Source organism: Nerophis lumbriciformis, linkage group LG18 (genome assembly GCF_033978685.3).
Source record: "Nerophis lumbriciformis linkage group LG18, RoL_Nlum_v2.1, whole genome shotgun sequence".
Lineage (NCBI taxonomy): Eukaryota > Metazoa > Chordata > Actinopteri > Syngnathiformes > Syngnathidae > Nerophis > Nerophis lumbriciformis.
In genome coordinates this window covers 36,869,637-36,897,500 of record NC_084565.2, presented here as the reverse complement: position 1 = coordinate 36,897,500, position 27,864 = coordinate 36,869,637, and the positions used below count along the sequence as shown (strand labels likewise).

Here is a 27,864-nt window from a genome sequence, read left to right as displayed (position 1 = left end):
GAAATAAATCAAGTTTTTCAAAATATTCTAATTTACTGGCTTTTACCTGTATGTATGTATGTATGTATATATATATATATATATATGTATATATGTATATAAAATCCACTGAAAAGCAGGGAAACCTGCGAAACAGGCTTGTAGGGATGAAATAGCCTAAGTGTTTTTTCCTAAAATATATATATATATATATATATATATACATACATACATACATACATACATACATACATACATACATACACATAATAAAACCTCTTTCTTCTTCCAGAGGAGCAGCAGCTCAGAATCTCTCAGTGATAAGACTTCGTCCGAGCTGAAGAAGAGCTTTGATGCTGTTGTCTTCGACGTGCTGAAGGTCACACCGGAGGAATATGCTGTAAGTGTGTGTGTGTTTCTACTGGTCTAACCTGCATGTGGATGCTGACCTAAGGTGAAATGAGCCAGTGGAAGGGGAGCACACTTTTCTACCCAATGGGACTTGTAAAAACAAGAGAACCGCACATACAGGATTTGATGTGTCTCAGCCACAAGAGGGCGCTATGTGTCTTCTATGCCTTTAACACATGTTCTCATGTACCAACTCTTCAGTAAGGAAAGTAGCTATTGGCTGTCATAAAAGTTGCTAAATGACATCATTGCCTCATTTGCATAATTGATTACAATAAGAGTGGAAGACTTAGACAAACTTTATTGATCCACAAGGGAAATTGTTCCACACAGTAGCTCAGTTACGAAGGATGGAAAGGATAAGCCGGTAGAAATAAAAAGTGAGTTAAAAAAAAAAAAATGCAAATCTTGATTAGGACAAACTTGTTTTTCTATTACATTTTCGTTGAGTTGTATTTTTTGTTCTAAGTTTTTAGATTTATGTTTTAAATGTTGATCAAAAGACTGAAGAGTTGTGATATTCATGGAAAAACCAAATATATAAACTGGGTTTTCCCAGGATTGCCAACATACCTGTGGCGGTGGGGGCGTGGCCAATATGACATCACATTTGCTACGATGCATATATTTACTGTAAAAAAGCAAAAGTACACATAAAACAAATCAGAATCAGAATCAGAATCAGAATCAGCTTTATTGTCATTACGCAAGGTAACGAGATTGAGGCCATTCCCTACAGTGCGATGTGTGCATGCTAGAAAAAACAAAAAACAAAAAAAACAATGTGCAAATATAAAAAAATATAAAAAAATGTAGAAGTGCAATGAATATGGTGTGAAATGAATATATACATGAAAAAACAAAACAAAAACAGGGTGGTTGGTGGAATGGGTTATTGCACCGAAGAGAAGGCAGTTATGAGGGACAATGGGGCAGTCCGTTCAGGATGGTTATGGCCCTGGGGAAGAAGCTGTTCTTTAGCCTGTTTGTTTTGGTTTTAATGCACCTGTAGCGCTTCCCAGAGGGCAGCAGGTGGAACAGGTCAGAGCCAGGGTGGGTGCTGTCCTTGATGATGGCACTGGCTCTGTTGAGGCAGCGGGAGGTGTAGATATCCGTCAGAGAGGGGAGAGGGCGGCCGATGATCTTCTGAGCCGTCTTGACCACTCTTTGCAGCCTCTCCCTGTCTGCTGCAGTGCAGCTGCCGTACCATACCGTAATACAGTAGGTCAGCAGGCTCTCGATGGACGAGCGGTAGAAGGTCAGCAGCAGGTCAGGCTTCAGGTTGTACTTCCCGAGGACTCTAAGGAAGTGTAGCCGCTGCTGAGCCTTCTTGATGATTGATGTGGTGTTGACTGTCCAGGAGAAGTCATTAGAGATGTGGACTCCAAGGTACCTGAAGGTGTGGACCCTCTCTACACGCTCGCCGTTGATGTAGAGGGGGGCAGGGTCGGTGCTGCTCCTCCTGAAGTCGACGATGATCTTGTATGATCATGAAATGTTATAAATCATAGTTTTAACATATATATATATTTTTTTAGAGAGATTTCTCCAATCCTTTGTCACTCTTTATTAAAACGACTGGCAGCAAATCTAGCATCTATTTCTGGTGTTACTGGAGAATGTACTTGTGTTTAAAGACTCTTTACTCCATGTCCATGACGAAAGGCGAGCTGCAGAGAGCTTGACGTCACACTTGCTTCGCACTGCTGGAAGCCTTTCACCTTAAAAGCCGCCAGTGTCATCTTAATTTTTGTAGATCGCTGTCCGCGGGTATATTTCGGATGAATTGAAGTACGTCCACATCGTGGACATGCTGCCTCCCGTCCAGACTACACCGTGTGTATGGCTTATGTCATCACAACATTCGGTTTCGGCAGCGCTGTTCCGGTGATCAAAGTACGTCTTTTTTCGGCCAAATTTTCGGTGCATCATTAGTCGTAAATACGTAAATAATAAATGATATCCCTTCAAACTGTAGCTACCTGTTGGTGTTATTCTGTGTATGTTAGTGTGTTATGATGTTCATTTTTCCCATGTTCTGTGAACAAACCGTGACAGCGGAGAATGAGAAAGTGTTGTTGTGTGTCTGGGAGTGAAACAGAGACGTGTGACGCACGGAGGAAATACTAGTTAGAATTGGGCCCGTTGTTAGCATAATAAACCCTCATTGTTAAGGTGTGGCGGCAACAATCAAATACATTAAAGGGAAACACTAGATTTTTTTTTTTTCTTCTTCAATGTGACAAGGATGAAACCTTTACATCTCACTCTGTAAACCAGGGGTGCCCACACTTTTTTAGCAGGCGAGCTACTTTTCAAATGACCAAGTTTACCTCATCTTTTTATATATATATATATATATATATATATATATATATATATATATATATATATATATATATATATATATATATATATATATTCGAGGTTACTGTGGTTTATTCGTTATACCAGTGTTTTTCAACCTTTTTTGAGGCAAGGCACATTTTTTTCATTAAAAAATACGGAGGCACACCACCAGCAGAAAACGTTAAAAAATTAAACTCCACCAGGTCGTCGTGCCTTATTTAGAGTTTGTTGATGTTTTCCTGTGTGTAAGTGCTTTAGTTCTTGTCTTGCGCTGTTATTTTGGTGGCCCTTCCTGTTTTGTTGATGTTTTCCTGTAGCAGTTTCATGTCTTCCTTTGAGCGCTACTCATACTTGCCAACCCTCCCGGATTTTCCGGGAGACTCCCGAAATTCAGCGCCTCTCCCGAAAACCTCCCGGGACAAATTATCTCCCGAAAATCTCCCGAAATTCAGGCGGACTCAGGTCCATGCGGACCTGAGTCCGCTTTCCCACCATATAAACGGTGTGCCTGCCTAATGACGTTATAACTGTAGAATGATCGAGGGTGAGTTCTTGGTTCCTTATGTGGGTTTATTGTTAGGCAGTTTGATTAACGTCCTCCCAGCGCGGTAACAACACACAACAACAGCAGTCACGTTTTGGTCTACCGTAAAGCAGTTCGTCTACCGTAAACAGCAATGTTGTGACACTCTTAAACAGGACAATACTGCCATCTAGTGCATTTGATGAAAGTACTTTTGTGCGTGCCACACAGCAATGCATCATCAGAGAGGGTGTTCAGCATGGTTAGAAAAATAGTGACAGAGAATAGAACAAGGATGGACAATTCAACCCTTAACTCAGCAAGTATATGTGTAAATAAATGAACACTGAAATTTCTTTTATTTATATATATGTATATATATATATATATATATATATATATATATATATATATATATATATATATATATATATATAATAAAATAAATATATATTTATAGCTAGAATTCACTGAAAGTCAAGTATTTATTTATTTATATATGTGTATATATATATATATATATATATATATATACCGTATTTTTCGGACTATTAGTTGCAGTTTTTTTCATAGTTTGGCCGGGCTCCAGTGCAACTTATATGTTTTTTTCCTTCTTTACTATGCATTTTCGGCAGGTGCGACTTATACTCCGGTGCGACTTATACTCCGAAAAATACGGTGTGTGTGTGTATATGTATATGTATATATATATATATATATATATATATATATATATATATGAAATACTTGACTTGGTGAATTCTAGCTGTAAATATACTCCTCCCCTCTAAGCCACGCCCCTCCACCTCCCGAAATCGGAGGTTTCAAGGTTGGCAAGTATGGCGCTACTCCTCGCACCTGCTTTGTGTTAGCAAGCAGGACTATTTATGTTGTTGCTATTCTTCTTTGTGGGGACATTGTCATGTACGGATGTACTTTGTGTACGCCGTCTCTGCTCCGCACGCTGCAAGTTTTTGCTGTCGTCCAGCATTCTGTTTCTGTTTACTTTGTAGCCAGTTCAGTTTGGCTTTCGTTTTGCATAGCCATCACTATGCTTCAGTGCCTTTTCCTTTCCCTTTTGTTAATTTTTGGTTTAAGCGTTACATACCTTTTTACCTTTTGCATATTGGGTTCACGACAAACCGTTCTCATCTCACCCGACCCATTCTGACTTTTACAAAGCAATTAACTACCTGCTGCCACCTACTGACGTGGAGTATTACATGGTTACCCTGCCGAGCTCTACACAGTACAGACACTAAGAAATGGCACATTATTTGCAGATTATAATTATTGATTTGGAAAAAAAAATGTTTTGGACCAATTCGGTGAAGTTGCATAGTTTCCCACAGCACACCAGACAATATCTCACGGCACACTAGTGTGCCACGGCACAGTGGTTGAAAAACACTGTATACAGTGCTCAATACCGGGGTAGAGCAGAATATACGATGGGTCAGGAAAAAAAACAGAGGCTATTTCATCCCTACCAGCCAGTTTTGCAGGTTTCCCTGCTCTTCGGGGAGGAAGAGCAGGGAAACCTGCAAAACTGGCTGGTAGGGATGAAATAGCCTGTGTTTTTTCCTGACCTTGTGTGTGTGTGTGTGTGTGTGTGTGTGTGTGTGTGTGTGTGTGTGTGTGTGTGTGTGTGTGTGTGTGTGTGTGTGTGTGTGTGTGTGTGTGTGTGTGTGTGTGTGTGTGTGTGTGTGTGTGTGTGTGTGTGTGTGTGTGTGTGTGTGTGTGTGTGTGTGTGTGTGTGTGTGTGTGTATATATATATAAATAAACATTAATTTCTTATGAAACAGACGTTTTTTGTTCACGTTAGAGGAGTTTTAATAATAATATAAGTTTAACACATGTATCATGTTTTAATTGTATGCATGTTCGAAATAATCTCAAACCATAATATATATTCCTTTTTCATGAAGAAAATAATATAAGTTGCTGTATTACCTATTCTGATGTAAATCAAGTTACAAAAGTGACATTATAGTCAAGATTGATGATTGCACATTTTCAGGACTATTTTTTTTTTTAATGCCTGGCAGCTTTGCACAGAGTGTGTATAACTCTCGTCTCTGCACGGACTGAAGCTGGGACTGCTGACCACTTGCTCACGGAAGCACCTACTGTTATTGGGGACGTTAACGGCAAAGTGATACACCCTTTCATGTCCTTAAAACATCCAAAAATGTCGCTGGATTTATCACTAGTCGCTCTTGAGCAAGAAAGTCACTAAAAGGAGTTAGGTTTAGAGAGAAAGTCTTGAAGTTGGCAACACTGGTTCTCATGTCTGTGACTGCCACGATGAACAACATTGCAACTCTTGTTTGTTTGTCTCCTCCAGGGCCAGATTACGCTCATGGACGCTCCTGTGTTCAAGGCCATCCAGCCGGAGGTGAGACAACTTTGCATTGTTTTGTACAAGGACAACTTGATGACCGCTTCATTTAAATAATGAATCGCCTAAAATCTTTCAAACAATATATAATGATTAGTGTTATCCCTATACCAATATTTTGGTACCGGTACCAAAATGTATTTTGATACTTTTCTAAACAAAGGGGACCACAAAAAATGGCATTATTGGCTTTATTTTAACAAAAAATCTTAGGGTACATTAAACATATGCTTCTTATTGCAAGTTTGTCCTTAAATAAAATAGTGAACATACTAGACAACTTGTCTTTTAGTAGTAAGTAAACAAACAAAGGCTCTTAATGTAGCTGCTGACATATGCAGTAACATATTGTGTCATTTATCATTCTTTTATTTTGTCAACATTATTGAGGACAAGTGGTAGAAAATTAATTATTAATGTACTTGTTCATTTACTGTTAATATCTCCTTATTTTCTGTTTTAACATGTTCTATCTACACTTCTGTAAAATGTAATCACTTATTCTTCTCTTGTTTGATACTTTACATTAGTTTTGGATGATACCACAAATTTAGGTATCGATCCAATACCAAATAGTTACAGGATCAAACATTGGTCATATTCAAAGTCCTCATGTATTAATTATACCAGTGCTGATACTGATGCTTAAAATGTTCAAGATCATTGAATGACTCCCATTTTTGATCACAATTATATTCAGACAAAACGCAGGATAGCAGTGTCACAATATCAATTAAATATTCTAATTATTTCCTTATTCCCTTTTTCCATCACATACAATATTTTGAGCAAAAAGTCAGTCGTGCCCAATAACTAAACATCAGCAAACACTACTATTGGTTATTAAACACTTTATTTTTGAAAACAGCGAAATATGAATGCAAAGGGTAATAAACACCTACAATATGATATGTTATTACTTTTATGCAGAAATTTGTTGTAAAAATCTGCTTCCGCATCTGTTCCTGACACACGTGTTTCGGGCTGGCTGCTCTGGAAACAAACCCCGCCCACTCTGCTTTGTTCCTGGTCTGAGCTGCTGTGACGTAGATTACTGTAATAACTCCAATAACACTCGAAAGCGCAGATTTCAACCATTGAAATTAGAGATGTCGGACTGCCGATATTATCGGCCGATAAATGCTTTAAAATGTAATATCGGAAATTATCGGTTTCAAAAAGTAAAATTAATGACTTTTAACACGGTAAAACAACCCTGCCGGGAGACTCCCAAATTTCAGTGCCCCTCCCGAAAATCTCCCGGGGCAACCATTCTCCCGAATTTCTCCCGATTTCCACCCGGACAACAATATGTTGTGCCTTAAAGGCACTGCTGTTAGCGTCCTCTACAACCTGTCGTCACGTCCGCTTTTCCTCCATACAAACAGCGTGCCCTGTCACATAATATATGCGGCTTGTACGCACACATAAGTGAATGCAAGGCGTACTTGATCAACAGCCATACAGGTCACACTGAGGGTGGCCGTATAAACATCTTTAACACTGTTACAAATATGCGCCACACTGTAAACCCACACCAAACAAGAATGACAAACACATTTCGGGAGAACATCCGCACCGTAACACAACACAAACAGAACAAATACCCAGAACCCCTTGCAGCACTAACTCTTCCGGGACGCTACAATATATATCCCAAACCCGCCCACCTCAACCCCGGTATCGGTTGATATCGGAAACGGTAATTAAGAGTTGGACAATATTGGATATCGGCAAAAAAGCCATTATCGGACATCTCTAATTGAAATAATTTCTATAGTTCAAGACTCATGGTCATTTAAAAACAGCACTGCACATCATGATGACGGCTGCAGTTTTGATGTTAAAAGTAAAAAAAAAAAATGATGTAGAACGTCCGGCGGGCCGGATTGAAAATCTCAATGGGCCGCATGTGGCCCGCGGGCCGTATTTTGCCCAAGTCTGCACTACATGGAACCAGCGTACCACAGTTTAAGAATCCCTGATCTATATCGTATATTTTCTATGTTGCGCAACAACCCTATGGATGACTTTAGATTTTAATTATTAATTATTATTATATTTGGGATTTCTGCTGCAAGACATGCACAGCATGAGTTCCAAATCAATGCCGTCAATCAAAGTTTATTTATATGGCCCTTGATCGCAAGTGTCTCAAAGGGCTGCGCAAGCCACAACGACATCCTCGGCTCAGATCCCGCGTCAGGGCAAGAAAAAAACCCAATCCAATCCACTTTATTTATATAGCACATTTAAACAACAAAATGTTTCCAAAGTGCTGCACAGCAATATTAAAAACAATTAAAAACAATATAGGTTGATTGGCAACACTAAATTGGCCCTACTGTGTGGATGTGAGTGTGAATGTTGTCTGTCTATCTGTGTTGGCCCTGCGATGAGGTGGCGACTTGTCCAGAGTGTACCCCGCCTTCCGCCCGATTGTAGCTGAGATAGGCTCCAGCGCCCCCCGCGACCCCAAAGGGAATAAGCGGTAGAAAATGGATGGATGGATGGATTAAAAACGATTTTAAAGGGTAAAACCAATTAGAACAGTAAATAGAAATCAACATTTTAAAAACACAGAGGACCACACAACTCACGTAGTGTTAAAAGCCAGAGAATAAAAGTGGGTCTTAAGACGAGATGGGGCCTTAAAGGTTGGGTCATTGAAAACATTTTGGTCACACTTTTGCTTTTAGGTTTTGTGACGCTACCTCCTGCAGATTTGGGAATGATTGCCGTAAAACGCTGCAATTTTTCAAATGTATTTTGCAGATTTGATAAATATTTTGGTAAGTGGAAGCAAACGAGACTTGTGGGCCGCTGTGGTGTCCTCTGTGGACCAGAGTTGGCCAGTTTGAACGAAAAGGAATGCGTTTTTACTGTGTCATCAGGATTTTACATTTTAGTGCCTAGCGACTAGCATCCTTTAACATTTGCCAGACCGTTATAGATAGCGATGGGAATAGTTTACATTTGGACCAATCAGCTACCAGCAACGTTCCCTCTAAGGTGCGCGCCTGCGCAATTGCGCACTGCTCACGCGTCCTCTGCGCACAGCAAATTAATGCCGCGCAGGAAATCAAAAATCCCATCTGAACTTTACACAAAATAAACACATTAAAATTTATTCTGTATGATTTTGCAATGCAACTCTGTGAGTGACAGGTGACAACAAGAGTGGCCCCAATGAATAAAACAATATTTGTCAACACAGTTCAATTATCGTCTGCCAAGACACTTTACGGACAGGAATTCCATCAATGACTTTATTGAGCAAAACTGTTTGTAACCACACCAAAAACATGAGTTAAAAAAACTTTTATCTATAAAAACTGGTCATTTTCTGCCATACAAAAAAGGCTTAAACCAACGTTATCATCCGTCGTTTCAACAGAAGCCGCTCGCTCTCTCACCTGCACCAACACACGCACTCATGGCACTTAGCCAGCGCTGCGTTTATGGCCACACAAAAAGTCGGACAACCCCAACGCCACACAATGTGTAAATGCCAGGTTGTAACACTCTGACTCCACAATCAGATGTGTGCTTATTTTACTGCCATTTATTAAGAATGTTAATCTAAGGATATTATTCATGAAATATTGTCACTAGATTTCATAAATGCTAATAAAAAGATGTATTTTACAGACAGAAAGTTAAAAGAACTAAATGTAATCTCTGAAAGGGGTAACATTTCTTTTAAAGGCAGGACCCGCAGCCAGACATACAATACTAGCACATAGGTCATGAAAAACATGTTTTTAGGGCCCGCATGGCCCATTGCATAAGGACTCCCTGGGAGTCCTTATGCAATGGGACATAAGGACCTATTGAATTTGTAAGGTTTTATTATTATTCTTTCTTATTCCGCAGCTTTTCGCGGTACTTTGACCCCCTTAACATGCTTCAAAACTCACCAAATTTGACGCACACGTAAATAAACTCGAACAAAACTCTTTGGTAAAAAAACCAAACCCCAAAACTCAAAATTGCGCTCTAGCGCCCCCTACAAAGTAAACTTTTTCTAACTCCCAGTACGAATGTCGTAGAGACATGAAACAAAAACCTCTATGTACCGGTAGGTCTCACTTAGACTTAAATTTTATTAATTTATTTCCTCGGCCAAAAATCTACAGGAAGTTTGCTATTCCCCCTTCAACACTAAATTTTAGTAAAATCAGTCACTTTTACCTTTTTGAGCTTTAATTTGACCCCCTTAACATGCTTCAAAACTCACCAAACTGAACACACACATCAGGACTGGCAAACATTGCGATCTACAAAAAAAACCTAACCCCAAATCTCAAAATTGAGCTCTAGAGCAATTTTTGAATAAAACCGAGAAAAAACTGCTCCTCGGAAGAAAAAAATGACAAAACTGCCTGTAACTCCCACTGGGAAGGTCGGAGAGACATGAAACTAAAACTTTTCCGTAGGTCTCACTTAGACCTACATTTCATAAATTGACAACCCCCAGCAAAAATCTACAGGAAGTTTGCTATTCCCCCTTCAACACAACATTTTTGTAAAAACCGGTCACCTTCCTTCAAAAACTATCTCCTCTGAGCGCGTTTGTCGTTTCGGCTTCAAACTAACACAGGAGAGAGATTAAACCCTTGTGATTAAAACTACAGAAGCGCGTTTTTATAACTGCTCCGGTGAGCCTTCAAAGAACCGCTGCGCTGATGCTGCTGCGCTGCTGCGCTGCTGTTTTTTTAAGATGGCTGCTTAAAAGCAGGAAGCACCAGCGTGCCTACACAATGCAGACAAGGTAGGTACACTAGACAAAAGTATTGGGACACTTGGGACTAAAACTTGACAAAAGTATTTGGACACTTAGGACTAGCACCTGCCAAATACGCGGGCCCGACCAACGCTGCTTGCAGCTTTAATTTTGTTATTGTCATTGTAAGAGGCCAAACTCACTTATATCAGAAAATTATTTTAATAAAACAATTAAATTGTTATGATGTCAGGTTTGGGACAGGTGTGACGCTGGTGTGGCCACAGTGTGCACGTCTGATGTTGCTCACATGTGCTCCACTGAATGCTCAGGGAGTTTGTGCGTTTGCTCACACACATGACAAATTAGAGGGAACATTGGCTACCAGTACCAAATTGGTACTTTTGAAACAGCGCATGTGTTTAAACAGTGCCTAAAGTGGCACTTAAAAAAACGGAAAACATGCACATTTTTGTTAAGAAAAACAGTGTATTTTATAATTTTTTTACAAAATATCGTGCCATTCAAGATGAACAGGCTAGTATTATAAATATTTCAGTTATATAAATCAAATACCTAAGAAATACATTTAAAAAATTAAATCTGCATAATCAGTTGTAATACTGAACAAAATTTCCCCCTCTGTCTTCCTTTTTTTTCTCTTTCTATCCCCTCCTGCTCCGGCCCGGCTGCACCAAATAATAATATAAATACATTTAATAAAGTCAAAGACAAATAAAGCAACAAGAGAAGTATCGCACACTTCTCTTTTGTAAAGTAAATGTGTACAGCCGATATGGGCATCTACATCAACTATATGATTTGCCTGAGTAGCTGGACAGGACAAAAAAAAAAAAGGTTCCCCCCGTATATACGATGTTTTCATTTTGCTTTCTTTCTTATCAAGTCCATTGTGGCGTGCTACGCCATCACTGTTTTGCAGCCAACATGGGCGTTGGAACGCAAGTCGTACGAAGGGCAGGATTGCCATGCGCTACTGTAGACAGACTTTACACCGGAGCTGTGTGGGCCAGCCAGGTTCACACAGAGGCCACCGTGAGATCAGTCGGTGCAGAATTGTCCCCGCGTTTTCTGTTCCTGGCTTAAGTGACCCGAAGGCTGCAGCAACCTTTTTAAAGGAGGAGAGAATGGAGAGTACTCTGCATGCTGAGTGAAGCCGGCAGCATTGTAGCGGGGACATGAGTGGGAGTGGAGTAGCGTCCCCTCCTCTTACAACACTCGATGCTGAAAGCTACTTAAAAGAAGCTCACTGTTTTTGTTTTTATTTTTTCCACCTCGAGTCGCTCTTTACTTGCAGGCTTATAATGCATCAAGCAGGTGTATGCTGCGGTAGAAAAATATGAAATAACTGCTTGTGTAACGTTCCTTTAACTCGGCAAACATTAAATCAGGGCTTCTCAACCTTTTTGACCTCGGGGCCCAACTGTTCCACTACAGAGGGGCACGGGTCCCACTCAAATATTAACACTGAATTAGTAAGCTTACTCTTGATTTTAATCGTGTTCAATTATTATATCTAACCTACTTACAGCTCACAACTAGAGATGTCCGATAATGGCTTTTTTGCCGATATCCGATATCCCGATATTGTCCAACTCTTAATTACAGATTCCGATATCAACTGATACCGATATATACAGTCGTGGAATTAACACATTATTATGCTTAATTTTGTTGTGATGCATTAAACAATGTAACAAGGTTCCCAAAATAAATCAACTCAAGTTATGGAAAAAAATGCCAACATGGCACTGCCATATTTATTATTGAAGTCACAAAGTGCATGATTTTTTTTAACATGCCTCAAAACAGCAGCTTGGAATTTGGGACATGCTCTCCCTGAGAGAGCATGAGGAGGTTGAGGTGGGTGGGGTTGGGGGAGCGTTGTTTTGGGTAGCGGGGGGTGTATATTGTAGCGTCCCGGAAGAGTTAGTGCTGCAAGGGGTTCTGGGTATTTGTTCTGTTTAGGGCTGCAACAACTAATCGATTAAATCGATTAAAATCGATTATAAAAATAGTTGGCGATTAATTTAGTCATCGATTCGTTGGATCTATGCTATGCGCATGGGCAGAGGCAATTTTTAAATAAAAAAAAAATATATATATCCATCCATCCATCCATTTTCTACCGCTTATTCCCTTCGGGGTCGCGGGGGGCGCTGGAGCCTATCTCAGCTACAATCGGGCGGAAGGCGGGGTACACCCTGGACAAGTCGCCAATATATATATATATATATATATTTTTTTTTTAAATAAACCTTTATTTATAAACTGCAACATGTACAAACAGCTGAGAAACAATAATCAAAATAAGTATGGTGCCAGTATGCTGTTTTTTTCCTCAATAAAATACTGGAAAGGATAGAAATGTAGTTTGTCTCTTTTATCCGATTATTAATCGATTAATCGAAGTAATAATCGACAGATTAATCGATTATCAAATTAATCGTTAGTTGCAGCCCTAGTTCTGTTGTGTTTATGTTGTGTTACTGTGCGTATGTTCTCTCGAAATGTGTTTGTCATTCTTGTTTGGTGTGGGTTCACAGTGTGGTGCATATTTGTAACAGTGTTAAAGTTGTTTATACGGCCACCCTCAGTGTGACCTGTATGGCTGTTGAACAAGTATGATTTGCATTCACTTGTGTGTTCGAAAAGCCGTAGATATTATGTGATTGGGCCAGCACGCAAAGGCAGTGCCTTTAAGGTTTATTGACGCTCTGTACTTCTCCCTACGTCCATGTACCAGTCCGTACAGCGGCATTTTAAAAAGTCATAAATTTTACTTTTTCAAACCGATACCGATAATTTACGATATCACATTTTAAAGCATTTATCGGCCGATAATATCGGCAGTCCGATATTATCGGACATCTCTACTCACAACCTTGTCAAATTATATTAAACCATGTGTCAATCACAAAGATTTGTATTTATCTAACACTTAAATGTCAAAGTCAAGGTCCTGAATGAATGATCTGTGGCCCCCGGGATGATATTTGATTAGTGTTAGAACCGGCCCGCAGGCCACAGCCGCCTGCTGCTGTTTTGCATGCTCCAATACTCCATCAGTGTTGGCGCTGGGAATTTTAATAAAAATGGGGTCCCACAGTAAATTTTTGGGGTCCCACTTTTTTGTAACAGTTTTTTATCCTGTTATATCTCACATTCTATATTGTGTTTTGGAAAAAGGTTGTCATAAATGTTACTTAATTCATTAAAAAATAATACAAAAGAAAACAATGTTTTATGCATATGTAAATGTATTCAGTTATTAACATTCATTCACTTTCTTCTTTCCTTCATGGATCTAAACTTTACCGCTGCCGGTAGTTTTTTTTTCTATATTTTTATTGTAATATTTTCAGAATGTGTTTGTTCCATTTTTGGCCAAAGTAAGACAACGAAAACAATCTGAAGTTGTCTTTATTCTTTTAGTTTTAATGCCATGATTTTAATAGTCCGGCCCACGTGTGAATACATTTTCCTCCATGCGGCCCCTGAGCTAAAATGAGTTTGACACCCCTGTCTATTGTCTAACACATAAACCTTAGGCTTAGGTCAGGCTGATTACAACATTAAGCTCTAACCAAATATACTGCATACTTTAAAAAGGGACTCATAAAAACTAATGAAAAATAAATTCACTTACAATTACTCAGTTAATTAATTAATAATAATTAATAATAGCAATAATAATATATTTTTCTTAAATAAAATGTCAATAACATTTAAATTAAAATTAAAATACAACTTCACCACTGTAGTCATAATTGTTGCACTTGAGAAACGTCTCTATGATTTTAGCTCCAGGCTTCTTCTGCTTCTTTGACAGTCATTACTGCCACAAGTGGTGGAAAAGTGTATTACAACTGAGTACCTCTGCAACCTATACGGACCACAGCTGAGAAACATGTTTTTTGGCAGCCCAAAAAATGGACCTTGGATCTTGGGCTAAGAAACACTGCATTGAATGACCTACAAGAGCAGCATACCCAAACAAATGGGCAGTTTTAATGGATTTAACAGTTTTTATTCAGCATTTGTTTTTTTTGATACACTGTTGTTTTCCTTTTGGATAAGAAGAACAGCGGGTACACGGGAAAAAATCTCCTGTGAGAAAAGATGAGAGGGACCCTTTGTTTGGATGTTGTAAATTAAGTTTCACGCATTACTGCGCTCTTTCCACAAGATACCAGATCAGACATTTTGATGCGCTTGCATAACCGTGAAAATGATCCACGGGATTAATTCAAAGCGCTCCTTCCCTGTGGTCTAACGTATAATTATTAAACAATGTTTTTATTGGCTTTTGTCGGGAGGAGCCTCACAGCTGTATGACAGCTAACCCAAGTTTGACCCTTAGACTGTTATGGCTCTGTGGTAAAAACGTGTTCTCTATAGTGGTGGACAGTAATTAAGAGTCAAATCGATTGTTGTAATTGGGGGGGAAAATGAAATACACTGCAACCAGTGATAACAATCCCTATTTTTTTGCATTGTTTTTCAAAATTTGAACTGGAAGAAAAGTTCTAAACGGACAAGTGTAGCCTTGGTTGATTAGATAGAATCACACTGTGTAGGGGTGCTGAAAAAAGTAAATTCACATCCAAATTTTGTGATTCTTATTTAATCCAACTGTAAATTGATTTATACTTTTCAAAAAAAACGATTTTAAAGGTGTCATATTGTGATTTTTTTGGGGGGGGGTGGGTGGGTAGAGGGTAGCGGGGGTTGTATATTGTAGCGTCCCGGAAAAGTTAGTGCTGCAAGGGGTTCTGGGTATTTGTTCTGTTGTGTTACGGTGCGGGATGTTCTCCCGAAATGTGTTTGTCATTCTTGTTTGGTGTGGGTTCACAGTGTGGCGCATATTTGTAACAGTGTTAAAGTTCTTTATACGGCCACCCTCAGTGTGACCAGTATGGCTGTTGACCAAGTATGGTCGTAGGTATTATGTGATTGGGCCGGCACGCAAAGGAAGTGCCTTTAAGATTTATTGGTGCTCTGTACTCCTCCCTATGTCCGTGTACACAGCAGCGTTTTAAAAAGTCATAAATTTTACTTTTTGAAACCGATACCGATAATTTCCGATATTACATTTAAAACATTTATCGGCCGATAATATCGACAGTCCGATATTATCGGACAGCTCTAATTAATATTATTAATGGTGTCATTAATAACAAATAACACCATTTGTTTTTAAATATACATAAAACATTTGTTTAGCCTTTTTAAAGAAAATATCAAAATGATGATGTCATATAGATATATATATATATGATGATGTCATATTGACCACGCCCCCAGCTCCATATAATGGCAATCTCGGGGAAACCCTGCATACTGTTAGTGTACAAAAGAGTTTGCCTGTCTCCCGTATTACGATGGCTATGGTATTAGAGAATGCATGCCCAAACTTTTAACTGCTACTGCTCACCAATCAATGGCAATGTTGTGTGTGTGGTGTCCACCACCCGATGACCACCGGGCATGTTTGCGTCTCTGCGGTCGGCCGTGAAGACGTCAAGGTGCGTCACGTAGGAGTAAAAAGTCAACACCAGACTTGTAGTCAAATATTTTCCCTCTGCTCTCACGTCTAATGTGTTTTCCCAAAGTCACTCTGAGCTCCGGTCTGAATTGAAATGACGGACTGCAGCGACGCTTGGCCGGCTCGCTTGTCTCATGAAGCTACTTTCTGCACCGAGAAGCCATTTTCAATTTAAGACGCATTCTTCTAATCTTTTCCCCTGTCACGTCTTTGAAAGTCAAAGTGTCTCCAGCTGGGAGCGCTGAAATATGAGGTGATGGAGATGGTGCGGAGGTTTGCCCCATAAGTCAGCCATGACATCAGCCCAGTGAGTTACGACTTGTCCCCTTCTCAGTTCTCGGGAAACACGCCGATCAGATTGCATTTTATGTCCTCCCGTCACACGTCCGCACTCCCACTGTGGAAATCCTGTCGACACGCGAGAGGTGTGGAAGCCGTGATGTTATGTTTGACAAGACGGGACATTCCCTGATTTCTGTTGTCGACACAAAGTCAAAATGTCTCTCTTTTCATTTCAAGTCGTCATGTCCGTTGTGTCCTGAGCAAGACACTTCACCCTTGCTCCTGATGGGTGCTGGTTAGCGCCTTGCATGGCAGCTCCCTCCATCAGTGTGTGAATGTGTGTGTGAATGGGTAAATGTGGAAGTAGTGTCAAAGCGCTTTGAGTACCTTGAAGGTAGAAAAGCGCTATACAAGTACAACCCATTTATCATTTATCATTTAAGTGGGCATATTTATTAACCTCTTAAGGCCCAAGCTGTTTGTTTACATGCTTTTTTTTTTATTTCTCTTTGCTATTTGGGCTTATTGGAACCTAATTAGAATAAAAACTAAGAATCATCTTTTGATATGATGTACTTAGTCCATAAGTACACAAACGTGTACTTCATGTTTAGTGACATGCTAATCCTTATTTTTACACTTTTTTTCCCCAAATTCCATTGTATGTTATACTCATACTTGCCAACCTTGAGACCTCCGATTTCGGGAGGTGGGGGGGCGTGGTTGGGGGCGTGGCTAAGAGGGGAGGAGTATATTTACAGCTAGAATTCACCAAGTCAAGTATTTCATATATATATAAAGAAATACTTGACTTTCAGTGAATTCTAGCTATAAATATATATTTCTTTTATTGTATGTATATATATATATATATATATATGTATGTATGTATATATATATATATATATATATATATATATATATATATATATATATATAAAGAAATACTTGACTTTCAGTGAATTCTAGCTATAAATATATATTTCTTTTATTGTGTGTATATATATATATATATATATATATATATATATATATATATATATATATATATATATATATATATATAAAAGAAATACTTGAATTTCAGTGTTCATTTATTTACACATATACTTGTTGAGTTAAGGGTTGAATTGTCCATCCTTGTTCTATTCTCTGTCACTATTTTTCTAACCATGCTGAACACCCTCTCTGATGATGCATTGCTGTGTGGCACGCACAAAAGCACTTTCATCAAAGCACTAGATGGCAGTATTGTCCTGTTTAAGAGTGTCACACCGTTGCTGTTTACGGCAGACGAACTGCTTTACGGTAGACCAAAACGTGACTGCTGCTGTTGTGTGTTGTTACCGCGCTGGGAGGACGTTAATGAAACTGCCTAACAATAAACCCACATAAGGAACCAAGAACTCGCCCTTGATCATTCTACAGTTATAACGTCATTGGGCAGGCACACCGTTTATATTGTGGGAAAGCGGACCTGAGTCCGCCTGAATTTCGGGAGATTTTCGGGAGATAATTTGTCCCGGGAGGTTTTCGGGAGAGGCGCTGAATTTCGGGAGTCTCCCGGAAAATCCGGGAGGGTTGGCAAGTATGGTTATACTCTTCTGACACCACCAGATGGCAGTATAAGTGTCCACATAAGCGGCCATAAGACCCCAATTCAGTAGTGTGCACAATTTTGGAAATAAGAGCTAAAAGGTGCTGTCCACGCATGTGGCCACTAAGCCTTTACAGGTTTTAATGGAAGGTTTTTTTGTTTTTTTTTTACATATGCTGACATCATTTATGACACTTCAAATATGCATCGCAATAAATCGGGAATCAGTCAGGTTTCAGTCACTCACTGCTGCTACTTTGCATCATACCATGGCCGAAAGAGTCTAACGCCAGACATTTATTCATGAAAATATGGAAAAGCTGCTGATGGTGTGTTCGACGGAGAAGCAGCTCAAAGACCATACCATAGAAGTCCACTCTCCAAAGTAAATGCTTTATATTATTATTACATTACTTCATAAAACGAGTAAGGGAAGAGTGGATCGTGAGATCGACAGGCGGATCCGTGTGGCGTCTTCAGTAATGCGGACGCTGTATCGATCCGTTGTGGTGAAGAAGGATCTGAGCCGGAAGGAAAAGCTCTCAATTTACTGTTCGATCTACGTTCCCATCCTCACCTATGGTCATGAGCTTTGGGTTATGACCGAAAGGACAAGATCACGGGTACAAGCGGCCGAAATGAGCTTCCTCTGCCGGGTTTTGGGGCTCTCCCTTAGAGATAGGGTGAGAAGCTCTGCCATCCGGGAGGAGCTCAAAGTCAAGCCGCTGTTCCTCCACATGAAGAGGAGCCAGTGGTTCGGGCATCTGGTCAGGATGCCACCCAAACGCCTCCCTAGGGAAGTTTTTCGGGCACGTCCAATCGGTAGAAGGCCACGGGGAAGACCCAGGACACGTTGGGAAGACTATCTCTCCCGGCTGGCCTGGGAACGCCTCGGGATCCCCCTGGAGGAGCTGGACGAAGTGGCTGGGGAGAGGGAAGTCTGGGCTTCTCTGCTTAGGCTGCTGCCCCCGCAACCCGACCTCGGATAAGCGGAAGAAGATGGATGGATGGATGGATGGATACTTTATAAAACTACTGTAATTTTTTGTATTACAGTCTATTGTAATTTTTTTTTAACAAATTGATTTTTTCAAAATGCCTGTTAAATGTTAGAAGTAGAGATGTCCGATAATATCGGGCTGCCGATATTATCGGTCGATAAATGCTTTAAAATGTAATATCGGAAATTATCGGTATCGGTTTCAAAAAGTCCAAAGCATACTTGGTCAACAGCCATACAGGTCACACTGAGGGTGGCCGTATAAACAACTTTAACACTGTTACAAATATGCGCCACACTGTGAACCCACACCAAACAAGAATGACACACACGTTTTCGGGAGAACATCCGCACCGTAACGCAACATAAACACAACAAAACAAATACCCAGAACCCCTTGCAGCACTAACTCTTCCGGGACACTACAATATACACCCCCCGCTACCCCCAGCGGGGCATCACAACAAAATTAGGCATAATAATGTGTTAATTCCACGACTGTATATATCGGAATCGGTAATTAAGAGTTGGACAATATCGGATATCGTCAAAAAAGCCATTATCGGACATCTCTAGTTAGAAGTGAGCTGTTTTCTGGTGCCAAGCTCCAATTAAATAGATTGTTAATAATTTAAATGAGCGACAATGTTTTACAGTGCAAGTTTTTTGACACAGAACCATTTGAAGTCGTATCCCTAGTTACCAATGTATGTTTGTCATGTATTACTTTGACGACATTGGTTTGTTCCAGATAGAATCAATCTAAGTTTCAGCTTTACAGATGCCGTGCCTGCTGTGTGTATTATGGTAAAGAGATGCCATACGCTGGGATCAATTTTAGGGTTTGACAAAGGGAGCAATGGCCATTTCACATGAGAACATGCTCAGCCTCATTTTACTGCTCTTGACAAGTGATCAGTACTGTGGCGAGTGGTAAAAGGCCTCATGGAAAAGCCATTGCACTGAGAGCTAATGCTGTTGGCGGGGACACAGCGCAGATCCCTGCCAGATTCTATACTTTGTGTTATACGGCCGCCCTTAGCCTTGTCGTAATTCTCTTCTACACGTCTTCACCAAAACAGGAGGGAACGAGTAAGCCTTTTTGACCTGCGGCTCTAAATGTGGCAACATCCGGCAATCAGTCAAGGGTCTCGCTGCAAGGTGTCGTCAAAATCATCAACAATCCCTGTTTTCCTTCGCTGTAAATGAATCCCAGTAATCTCTCTGTCTCACGCTGCAAAATGTGCTTGTTCAATCAGTTCCCCCAACTTGTCTTACTTTCCCCCCCCTCCGTATTCTTCCTCCTCCGTTCCTATTCTGGCACGCAGTCTGGTCTTTCTTAGTATTCCCTGGGACCCCCACACTGCAGGTTTCCACTTACAATGTAGACAAAGGGGAAAGGAACCGGTGCGGTATCACTCATGAGGTCATCCCAATCTGTGGCGAAGCTGCAGCTGGTTATCTTATTCAGCACAAAACCGCTCTTTATATGATACTTCTTATGACGCACTTGCAACACTAATTAGCATTTTCCTTTGGATTGAAATATAGCGGATAAAACATTGATGTTTTGATTCGTTTGGCAAAGTTGAGGGCTAAAAAAGTAAACCGTGAATTAGTGTTGTACCGTTACCGGTACCAAAATGTATTTCGGTACTTTTCGATACTTTTCTAAATAAAGGGTACCACAAAAAATTGCATTGTTGGCTTTATTTGAACAAAAAATGTTAGGGTACATTAAACATATGTTTTTTATTGCAAGTGTGTCATTAAATAAAATCGTAAACATACCAGACAACTTGTTAGTAGTAAGTAAGCAAACAAAGGCTCCTAATTAGTTTGCTGACGTATGCAGTAACATATTGTTATTTATCATTTTATTATTTTGTCAACATTATTAAGGACAAGTGGTAGAAAATTAATTATTAATCCACTTGTTCATTTACTGTTAATACCTGCTTACTTTCTCTTTTAACATGTTCTTTCTACACTTCTGTTAAAATGTAATAATCACTTATTCTTCTCTTGTTTGGATGCTTTAAATTAGTTTTGGATGATACCACAAATCTGGGTATCAATCCGATACCAAGTAGTTACAGGATCATACATTGGTCATATTCGAAGTCTTCATGTGTCCAGGGACATATTTCCTAAGTTTATATACCGGTACATAATATTTTTTTTTTTTTTAAACGAAAAATGATGTTGTGATGCCCAAAAATATCGATGTATCAGTACTTTTTAGAGGCGGTATAGTACCGAATATGATTCATTAGTACAACCCTAGTAAATACATACTGTTGGTGATAGGGGTGTGCATCTCTACCTTAAATGATCCAATACGCATCTAACAATACTTTTTAAAACATTACGATTCGGTGCAGCGCGATTCCCTGCAGATTGGTGCTCTGCACAGTGAAAATAAAATTAAATGGATCATGTGTCATGTCAGGATAATGTCATGTGTTTATTCTTTTTCAATAGACACAGTCAAAACACCAATTAACAGAACTATCAACTATGCAATCCATAAACTTTACGAAAAAGAAGACACTTTTGGAAAAGCTACCAGGTATTTACTGTTGTTTGCTCAGGTAGCAACAATAAACTACAGAGAAAATCAAGCTGTGCATCAAGTTACACAAGTGCAAGATACAATTACCGTATTTTTCGGATTATAAATCACAGTTTTTTTCATAGTTTGGCCGGGGGTACGGCTCATCAGATTTAGTGATTAGGAGTGACAGATTGTTTGATAAACGTATAGCATGTTCTATATGTTATAGTTATTTGAATGACTCTTACCATAATATGTTACGTTAACATACCAAAAACGTAGATATGTTTTTTTCCTTCTTTATTATGCATTTTCGGCCAGCGCGATTTATACTCCGGAGCGATTTATAATCCGAAAAATACGTTAAGTGCCACCACGGAAACTAAACAGCAGCTTCAATGTAGAAGCTCAAATACTTTTCAAAGTGCCATTCTGCTGGTTGCTGTGCAGCTAGGTCTTCATCTTTAGCACAATGAACAGTGTAGTAGATGCTGTGATTACCTCGCAGAGTTGGGGCTGGAAGTGTGACGGCTTGATTGTCTTCATGCCGTCACAACAGGTGGGTGCTCAAATTATTAGTGCAGCCCCTACTTTATCGCTGTTTTCCAAACTTTACCAATGGCCATATTTTTATCCAACTGACCATTCTTTAAAACATTTGTATTTTTTTAAAATCAGAACGTTTACCTCTTTAGAGATAAGATTCAGGGGTGCATTGTTTGTAAAACTCTTTCGGTGCTGTCTGCCATATTGCTCTGTTGCTTTCAGTCAGTCGCAAACGAGAACAGGACTCTCGTAATAACTCCTCACAGAAGTCTCGCAAGATTAGAGCGGTCATATTTTGTAGCAGAGTTACAATCAACCGATTTATGTCTTTCCAACCGGACATCGACCTATCCGTACTAGATATAGATCGATCCAGAGGCTCGCCAAACGATTTATTCATATCTCTAAAGTTAAAATCGGTTTTCGGTTTGTACCGATTAATTTTTACACCCCTAGTAGGTACCCTCAAATGTTTTCTGTCATTCTCCTTCAGCTGATTTTTAAAATCCAGACAATCCAGTTGCAGAGGTTCAGGAAGACTCGTTGACATAACACTTGTATCATAAATCAAGGTTTCCCATTGAAATGAAGTGAAATCAATTTAATTAGTGCTTGCCCCAACACCCCAAACAACACCATTTTAACATGCAACAGGCCTTTTAAAGATAAACACTTTGAAAATAAATATTGTAAAATATTGTTTTATGAAGTATTCACCTGGAGAGTGGACTTCTACGGTATCTCCTTCCAGCTGCTTCTCTGTCAAACACACCATCAGCAGCTTTTCCACATTTTTATTGATACTAGTTTGATTTTATCTTTTTATTTTTATTAAGGATCCCCATTAGCTGGTTGCCACAACAACCCACTAGTCTTCCTGGGGTCCACAAACTTAATGCAATTACAAGTAAAAACATACAATTATAACTACACAAATACAGAAACAAATATAAGCATCAATAAGAAAACAAGCAAATAATTTGCAGTCACAGAATAATAATCACCATATGAATATAACTACACAATACAAAACCAAACAGAAATCATCAATTTAGATACTAGATATCAGTGTGGATACTAGAGATGCGCGGATAGGCAATTATTTCATCCGCAACCGCATCACAAAAGTCGTCAACCATCCGCCATCCACCCGATCTAACATTTAATCAAAACCGCACCCGCCCGCACCCGCCCTTTGTTATATATCTAATATAGACGATGCAAGGCATTAGTAAGGTTATAAAGCTTTTGCCTGTTAAAGAAAGGAGACTGATTCAATGCAGCACAGACATTCGCGTGCCACGCTGTCACGGCCCAGACACACACCAGTGCGCAATCATCTGGGAGCCGCGCTGAGCGCACCTCCAAGCGCATGGAGGTGCGATGTCCCTCGCACCCGCGGCGGCTCCACCCGGGCTCGCGCCCGAGGCTTCAGCGCGCACCGCGGTGGCCATCCTACTCGTCGCGGCCTAGCCCTCGCGGCTCTCGCTGCCGGCGACGGCCGGGTATGGGCCCGACGCTCCAGCGCCATCCATTTTCAGGGCTAGTTGATTCGGCAGGTGGGTTGTTACACACTCCTTAGCGGGTTCCGACTTCCATGGCCACCGTCCTGCTGTCTATATCAACCAACACCTTTTCTGGGGTCTGATGAGCGTCGGCATCGGGCGCCTTAACCCGGCGTTCGGTTCATCCCGCAGCGCCAGTTTTGCTTACCAAAAGTGGCCCACTCGGCTCACCAGGGTGAGCCCCACCCCTTTCGTGAGCGCACTGCGCGCGGAGTGACCCCTGTTACGCGCCCCCGGCAACGGGGGTGGCGGGCAGGTAAGCTGCGCGGGCGGAGCGCGCGGAGTGACCCCTGTTACGAGCCCTCGGCCACAGGGGTGGCGGGCAGGTAAGCTGCTTACCTGCTGCGCGTGACGCCGGCCGCGGCGAAGGCGGACGAGGCGGGGTGTCGGTGCGGCGGGACGTGCGTCGGGCCCTTCTCGCGGATCACCTCAGCTACGGCTCCCGGTGGGGCCCTCTCGGGGGAAGGGGCCTCGGTCCCGGACCCCGGCGAGGCGTCCCTTCTCCGCTCCGTAAAAGTGTCCATCTCTTTTTTTTTTCTTCTTATGTTGTGGCATATGCTGCAGGTGCCTGCTCGTTTTTCGTATGTGGGTAACAACATTTAACTATGTATATATATTTCCAAATTGGTTTAACTGCCACCCGCCTGAATCTATTTAAAATCAATTTTTTTTTAATTTCAACCGCCCGACCCGACCCGCGGATAAAATCTAATTTTTTATTTATTTCAACCGCCCAACCCGCGGATAATCCGCGGACTCCGCGGTTGTGTCCGCAAACCGCGCATCTCTCGTGGATACTAGTTTAACGTTCTTGATTGGGGTTAGACTTGTTCTCCTTCAGTATGGTGCAGACTGGCAGTGATACGCTTGAATTGCTTGATCAAGTTGGCAAAACACTCGGTCATGTTTTTTTCACATTCATTTTCTTCCTTCCCATCGTTTGAAAACAATCGATCTCGAGCTGTAAGCTAATGCTAGCAAGCAAGACAGGATGTTTTGAGCGGATCTTACGGGGTTCACTGTAGGGCTGCAATGAATAATTCAATTAGGAAAAGCTTCGATTCATATTCTGTTCCTTTGAGAGATAGTTTTAATGAAAACATTTATAAAATCCGAACCGCACTGAGTGCCTGGAACTTAAAATATGCGGACATAGTTTCCACACGGACGCTGCAATAGAGCGTACATGAGAGCGGTAATGCTGTGATATGTGTGGCGCAGAACGGCGGATATTTGTATTTATTTTTTATTAATGCACACATGTTAAAAGTGCAATTTCAGTGTAGATGAAGGAATAATTAAAGTATTATAGCATCTAGGTCAGGGGTGCTCATTACGTCGATCGCGATCTACCGGTCGATCTCGGAGGGTGTCTCAGTCGATCACCAGCCAGGCATTAAAAAAATAGTCCTAAAAATGAGCGATCATAAATCTTCACTATGACGTCACTTGATTGACATTCACGGCACCCGAGGGTCTTCTGAGATGACGCTGGCTGCTGCCAGCTCATTAAAATTGCCGACTGGAAGACGAGAAACACTTTATTTCAACAGACTCTGGCGCCGTACCTGTCGTCAAAACTCCAAAGACCGACTGCACAGTTGCACAATAAAAGCTCTGCTTCATCCTACCTGCGCTACCAAAATAAGAGTCTCAGAAAGCTGGCGTGCACAAGCTAGCAAGCTACGGAGTTTGCCGACAATGTATTTCTTGTAAAGTGTATACAAAGGAGTACGGAAGCTGGACAAATAAGATGCCAAAAACCAACCACTTTCATGTGGTATTGGACAGAAAGGAGGACTTTTTTTCTCCTCCATTCAAAAATGCGGACGTTATCATCACCACTGTCTGATTCCAATCAATGCAAGTCATCACAATCAGGTAATACACCAACTTATATTCTTGTCTTCATGAAAGAAAGGAATCTATATGTGTTAAACATGCTTGTATTATCTTTAACCACCTTTAAGTTGTTAACAATATTAACTATATGTGTTAAACATGCTTGTATTATCTTTAACCACCTTTAAGTTGTTAACAATATTAACTATATGTGTTAAACATGCTTGTTTTATCTTTAACCACCTTTAAGTTGTTAACAATATTAACTATTTGTGTTAAACATGCTTGTATTATTTTTAACCACCTTTAACTTGTTAACAATATTAACTATATGTGTTAAACATGCTTGCATTATCTTTAAACACCTTTAACTTGTTAACAATATTAACTACCGGTATATGTATTAAACATACTTGTATTATCATTAAACACCTTTAATGTATTAACAATATTAACTATATGTGTTAAACATGCTTGCATTATCATTAAACACCTTTAACTTGTTAACAAAAACATATATTTCATAAATAAGTAAATATAAATTATATATATGAATGAGGTAGATCCCCACGACTTGATCAATTGAAAAGTAGCTCGCCTGCAGAAAAAGTGTGAGCACCCCTGATCTAGGTTATTAAGTGTGTTTTATCTGATAACTTGATTAATCGAACAAACTAATTAATAGATTACTTGATCATTAAAATAATGGATAGCTTTAGCCTTAGTTCCTTGTGACATTCGCCACACCAACTAATGGCTGGGATGCTTGTAACTCAATGTTTTACTTGCAACTTAAAGCGTAACAATTAGCCGAGACACAGCTCTTATCTCAAAGCACTCTTAAGTTGAGGTACTACCGTAGTTGACGTCAGTTTTTCTTGACATGCTTGATTTCCATCTACGTAACGGCCCAAATTTCAACTTTTATGAACCCATCTGTGTTGCCATGGGCAGCGTCTCCGGATACTCCACGGGACTTGGGCCTAATAAAATGCTGAAGTGTGTAGCAATGACGGACTGTCTGTGGTTCTGGCTTTTTTACTGCAGCCTTCAAAAACCTATCGGTTCTCTCGTCGAAGTCCTCTGATGTAATTCTGGTTTAGATGTAAAGGCATAAGGAAAATAATTCAGCTTTCTGGTCCACTTTAGGCTTAGTTGGATGGGAGGAGGAGATCTCGCTCAGGCCAGGATTGACAGATCAGTGTAATTTGCTGAGCTCCTGCGGTCTTAAACTGCCCGGGTGGTCAGTTGGTGGTCAAGAGCTGTTAGACACAGAAAAACATACTTACCTCTTTACCTTCTACCTTAGAAGGCGCCTTTGTCTTCTCACTCAATGGCGCCAGAGAAGGGAATGATTGACATGGCTACAGGAGAAGGAAGGCATTTATTAAAAAAAGGCAAAGATATTAAGTCAACAATTGACTCCTACATGCTGATCCAGCTACATCCTGTCTTTGAGTCTATGTGGGCTCCATGCAAGGCCTTTGATAGTCCCAGAAGGTCTTCCACATCCTTGTTTTGACACTACCACCGTTTTGCCCTCACCTCCCCACCCGTATCTGCTTTTACCATTTGGATCATGCGTTTTTTTTACTTTGCAAGGAGAGGTCCAAATGTGGTTCATTTCTGAGAGTTGTGTTACTAGAAGACAGAGGGTCGTACGGGCTGGGAAGTTGTGTAAGTGTGGTGGTGGTGGTCGTGCAAATTCAGCTGATGATGATGTTCTGCTCCAAGTGGACACAACTGGCAGCGATTAGGAGGAGAACTTTTAATTGCAGTTTACGCCTATTGTTACATCAACGTCCTTGGCCTCAGGACAGATGGCAAAGTCACGTAAACAAGCTCATCTCTGAGTCAGAGTGCATTCAGCTTCTCCTTCTCTTCATAGTTGCAGTTTTGGGGTCGCATTATTTGAGTGTATTTTAGATAAAAACAGATATTATGCTACGCCGGCTTGCTCACTGTTAATATTATTATTACACGGTGACTTCGCAAAAGCATAATCCAGACCTGTCTTGTCCTTAAGTTGTCCGAAGGTGTGAATGTGACTGAATGGTTGTTTATGAATATCTGTCCATTGATTGGCCGGCGACCAGTCCAAGGTGCACCCCAACTCTCGCTTAAACTCAGCCGCAATAAGATCAAGTTTACAGGTGATGGATGGACATACTTGCCAACCCTCCCGGATTTTCCGGGAGACTCCCGAAATTCAGCGCCTCTCCCGAAAACCTCCCGGGACAAATTTTCTCCCGAAAAACTCCCGAAATTCAGGCGGACCTGAGTGACGTGTTGACAACACACAACAGTGTCTACCGTAAAGCAGTTCGTCTGCCGTAAACAGCAATGTTGTGACACTTTTAAACAGGACAATACTGCCATCTACTGTACATGCATATGTGACCCACCCATAATGTGTCACATTTTTGTGTTGATTTATTTATTTTATTTTGTGGTTTGAATTCGTTTTTGGAGCTGTCATTACACATTTATCAGTATTCACATTGGTCAGTAGGGGG

The 27,864-nt window shown here is 40.5% G+C and overlaps 1 protein-coding gene across 4 annotated transcripts in view; it reads left to right on the top strand.

The window, feature by feature from the left end:
* ralgps2 (Ral GEF with PH domain and SH3 binding motif 2) overlaps positions 1 to 27,864 on the top strand; it is a 158,121-nt gene that overhangs the window by 65,810 nt on the left and 64,447 nt on the right. For all 4 annotated transcript variants that reach the window (XM_061978275.2, XM_061978272.2, XM_061978274.2 and 1 more), the window contains exons 4-5: positions 272 to 379; positions 5,611 to 5,661. In XM_061978275.2, the coding sequence (XP_061834259.1) occupies positions 272 to 379; positions 5,611 to 5,661 (159 nt within the window). The remainder of the gene's footprint in view (positions 1 to 271; positions 380 to 5,610; positions 5,662 to 27,864) is intronic.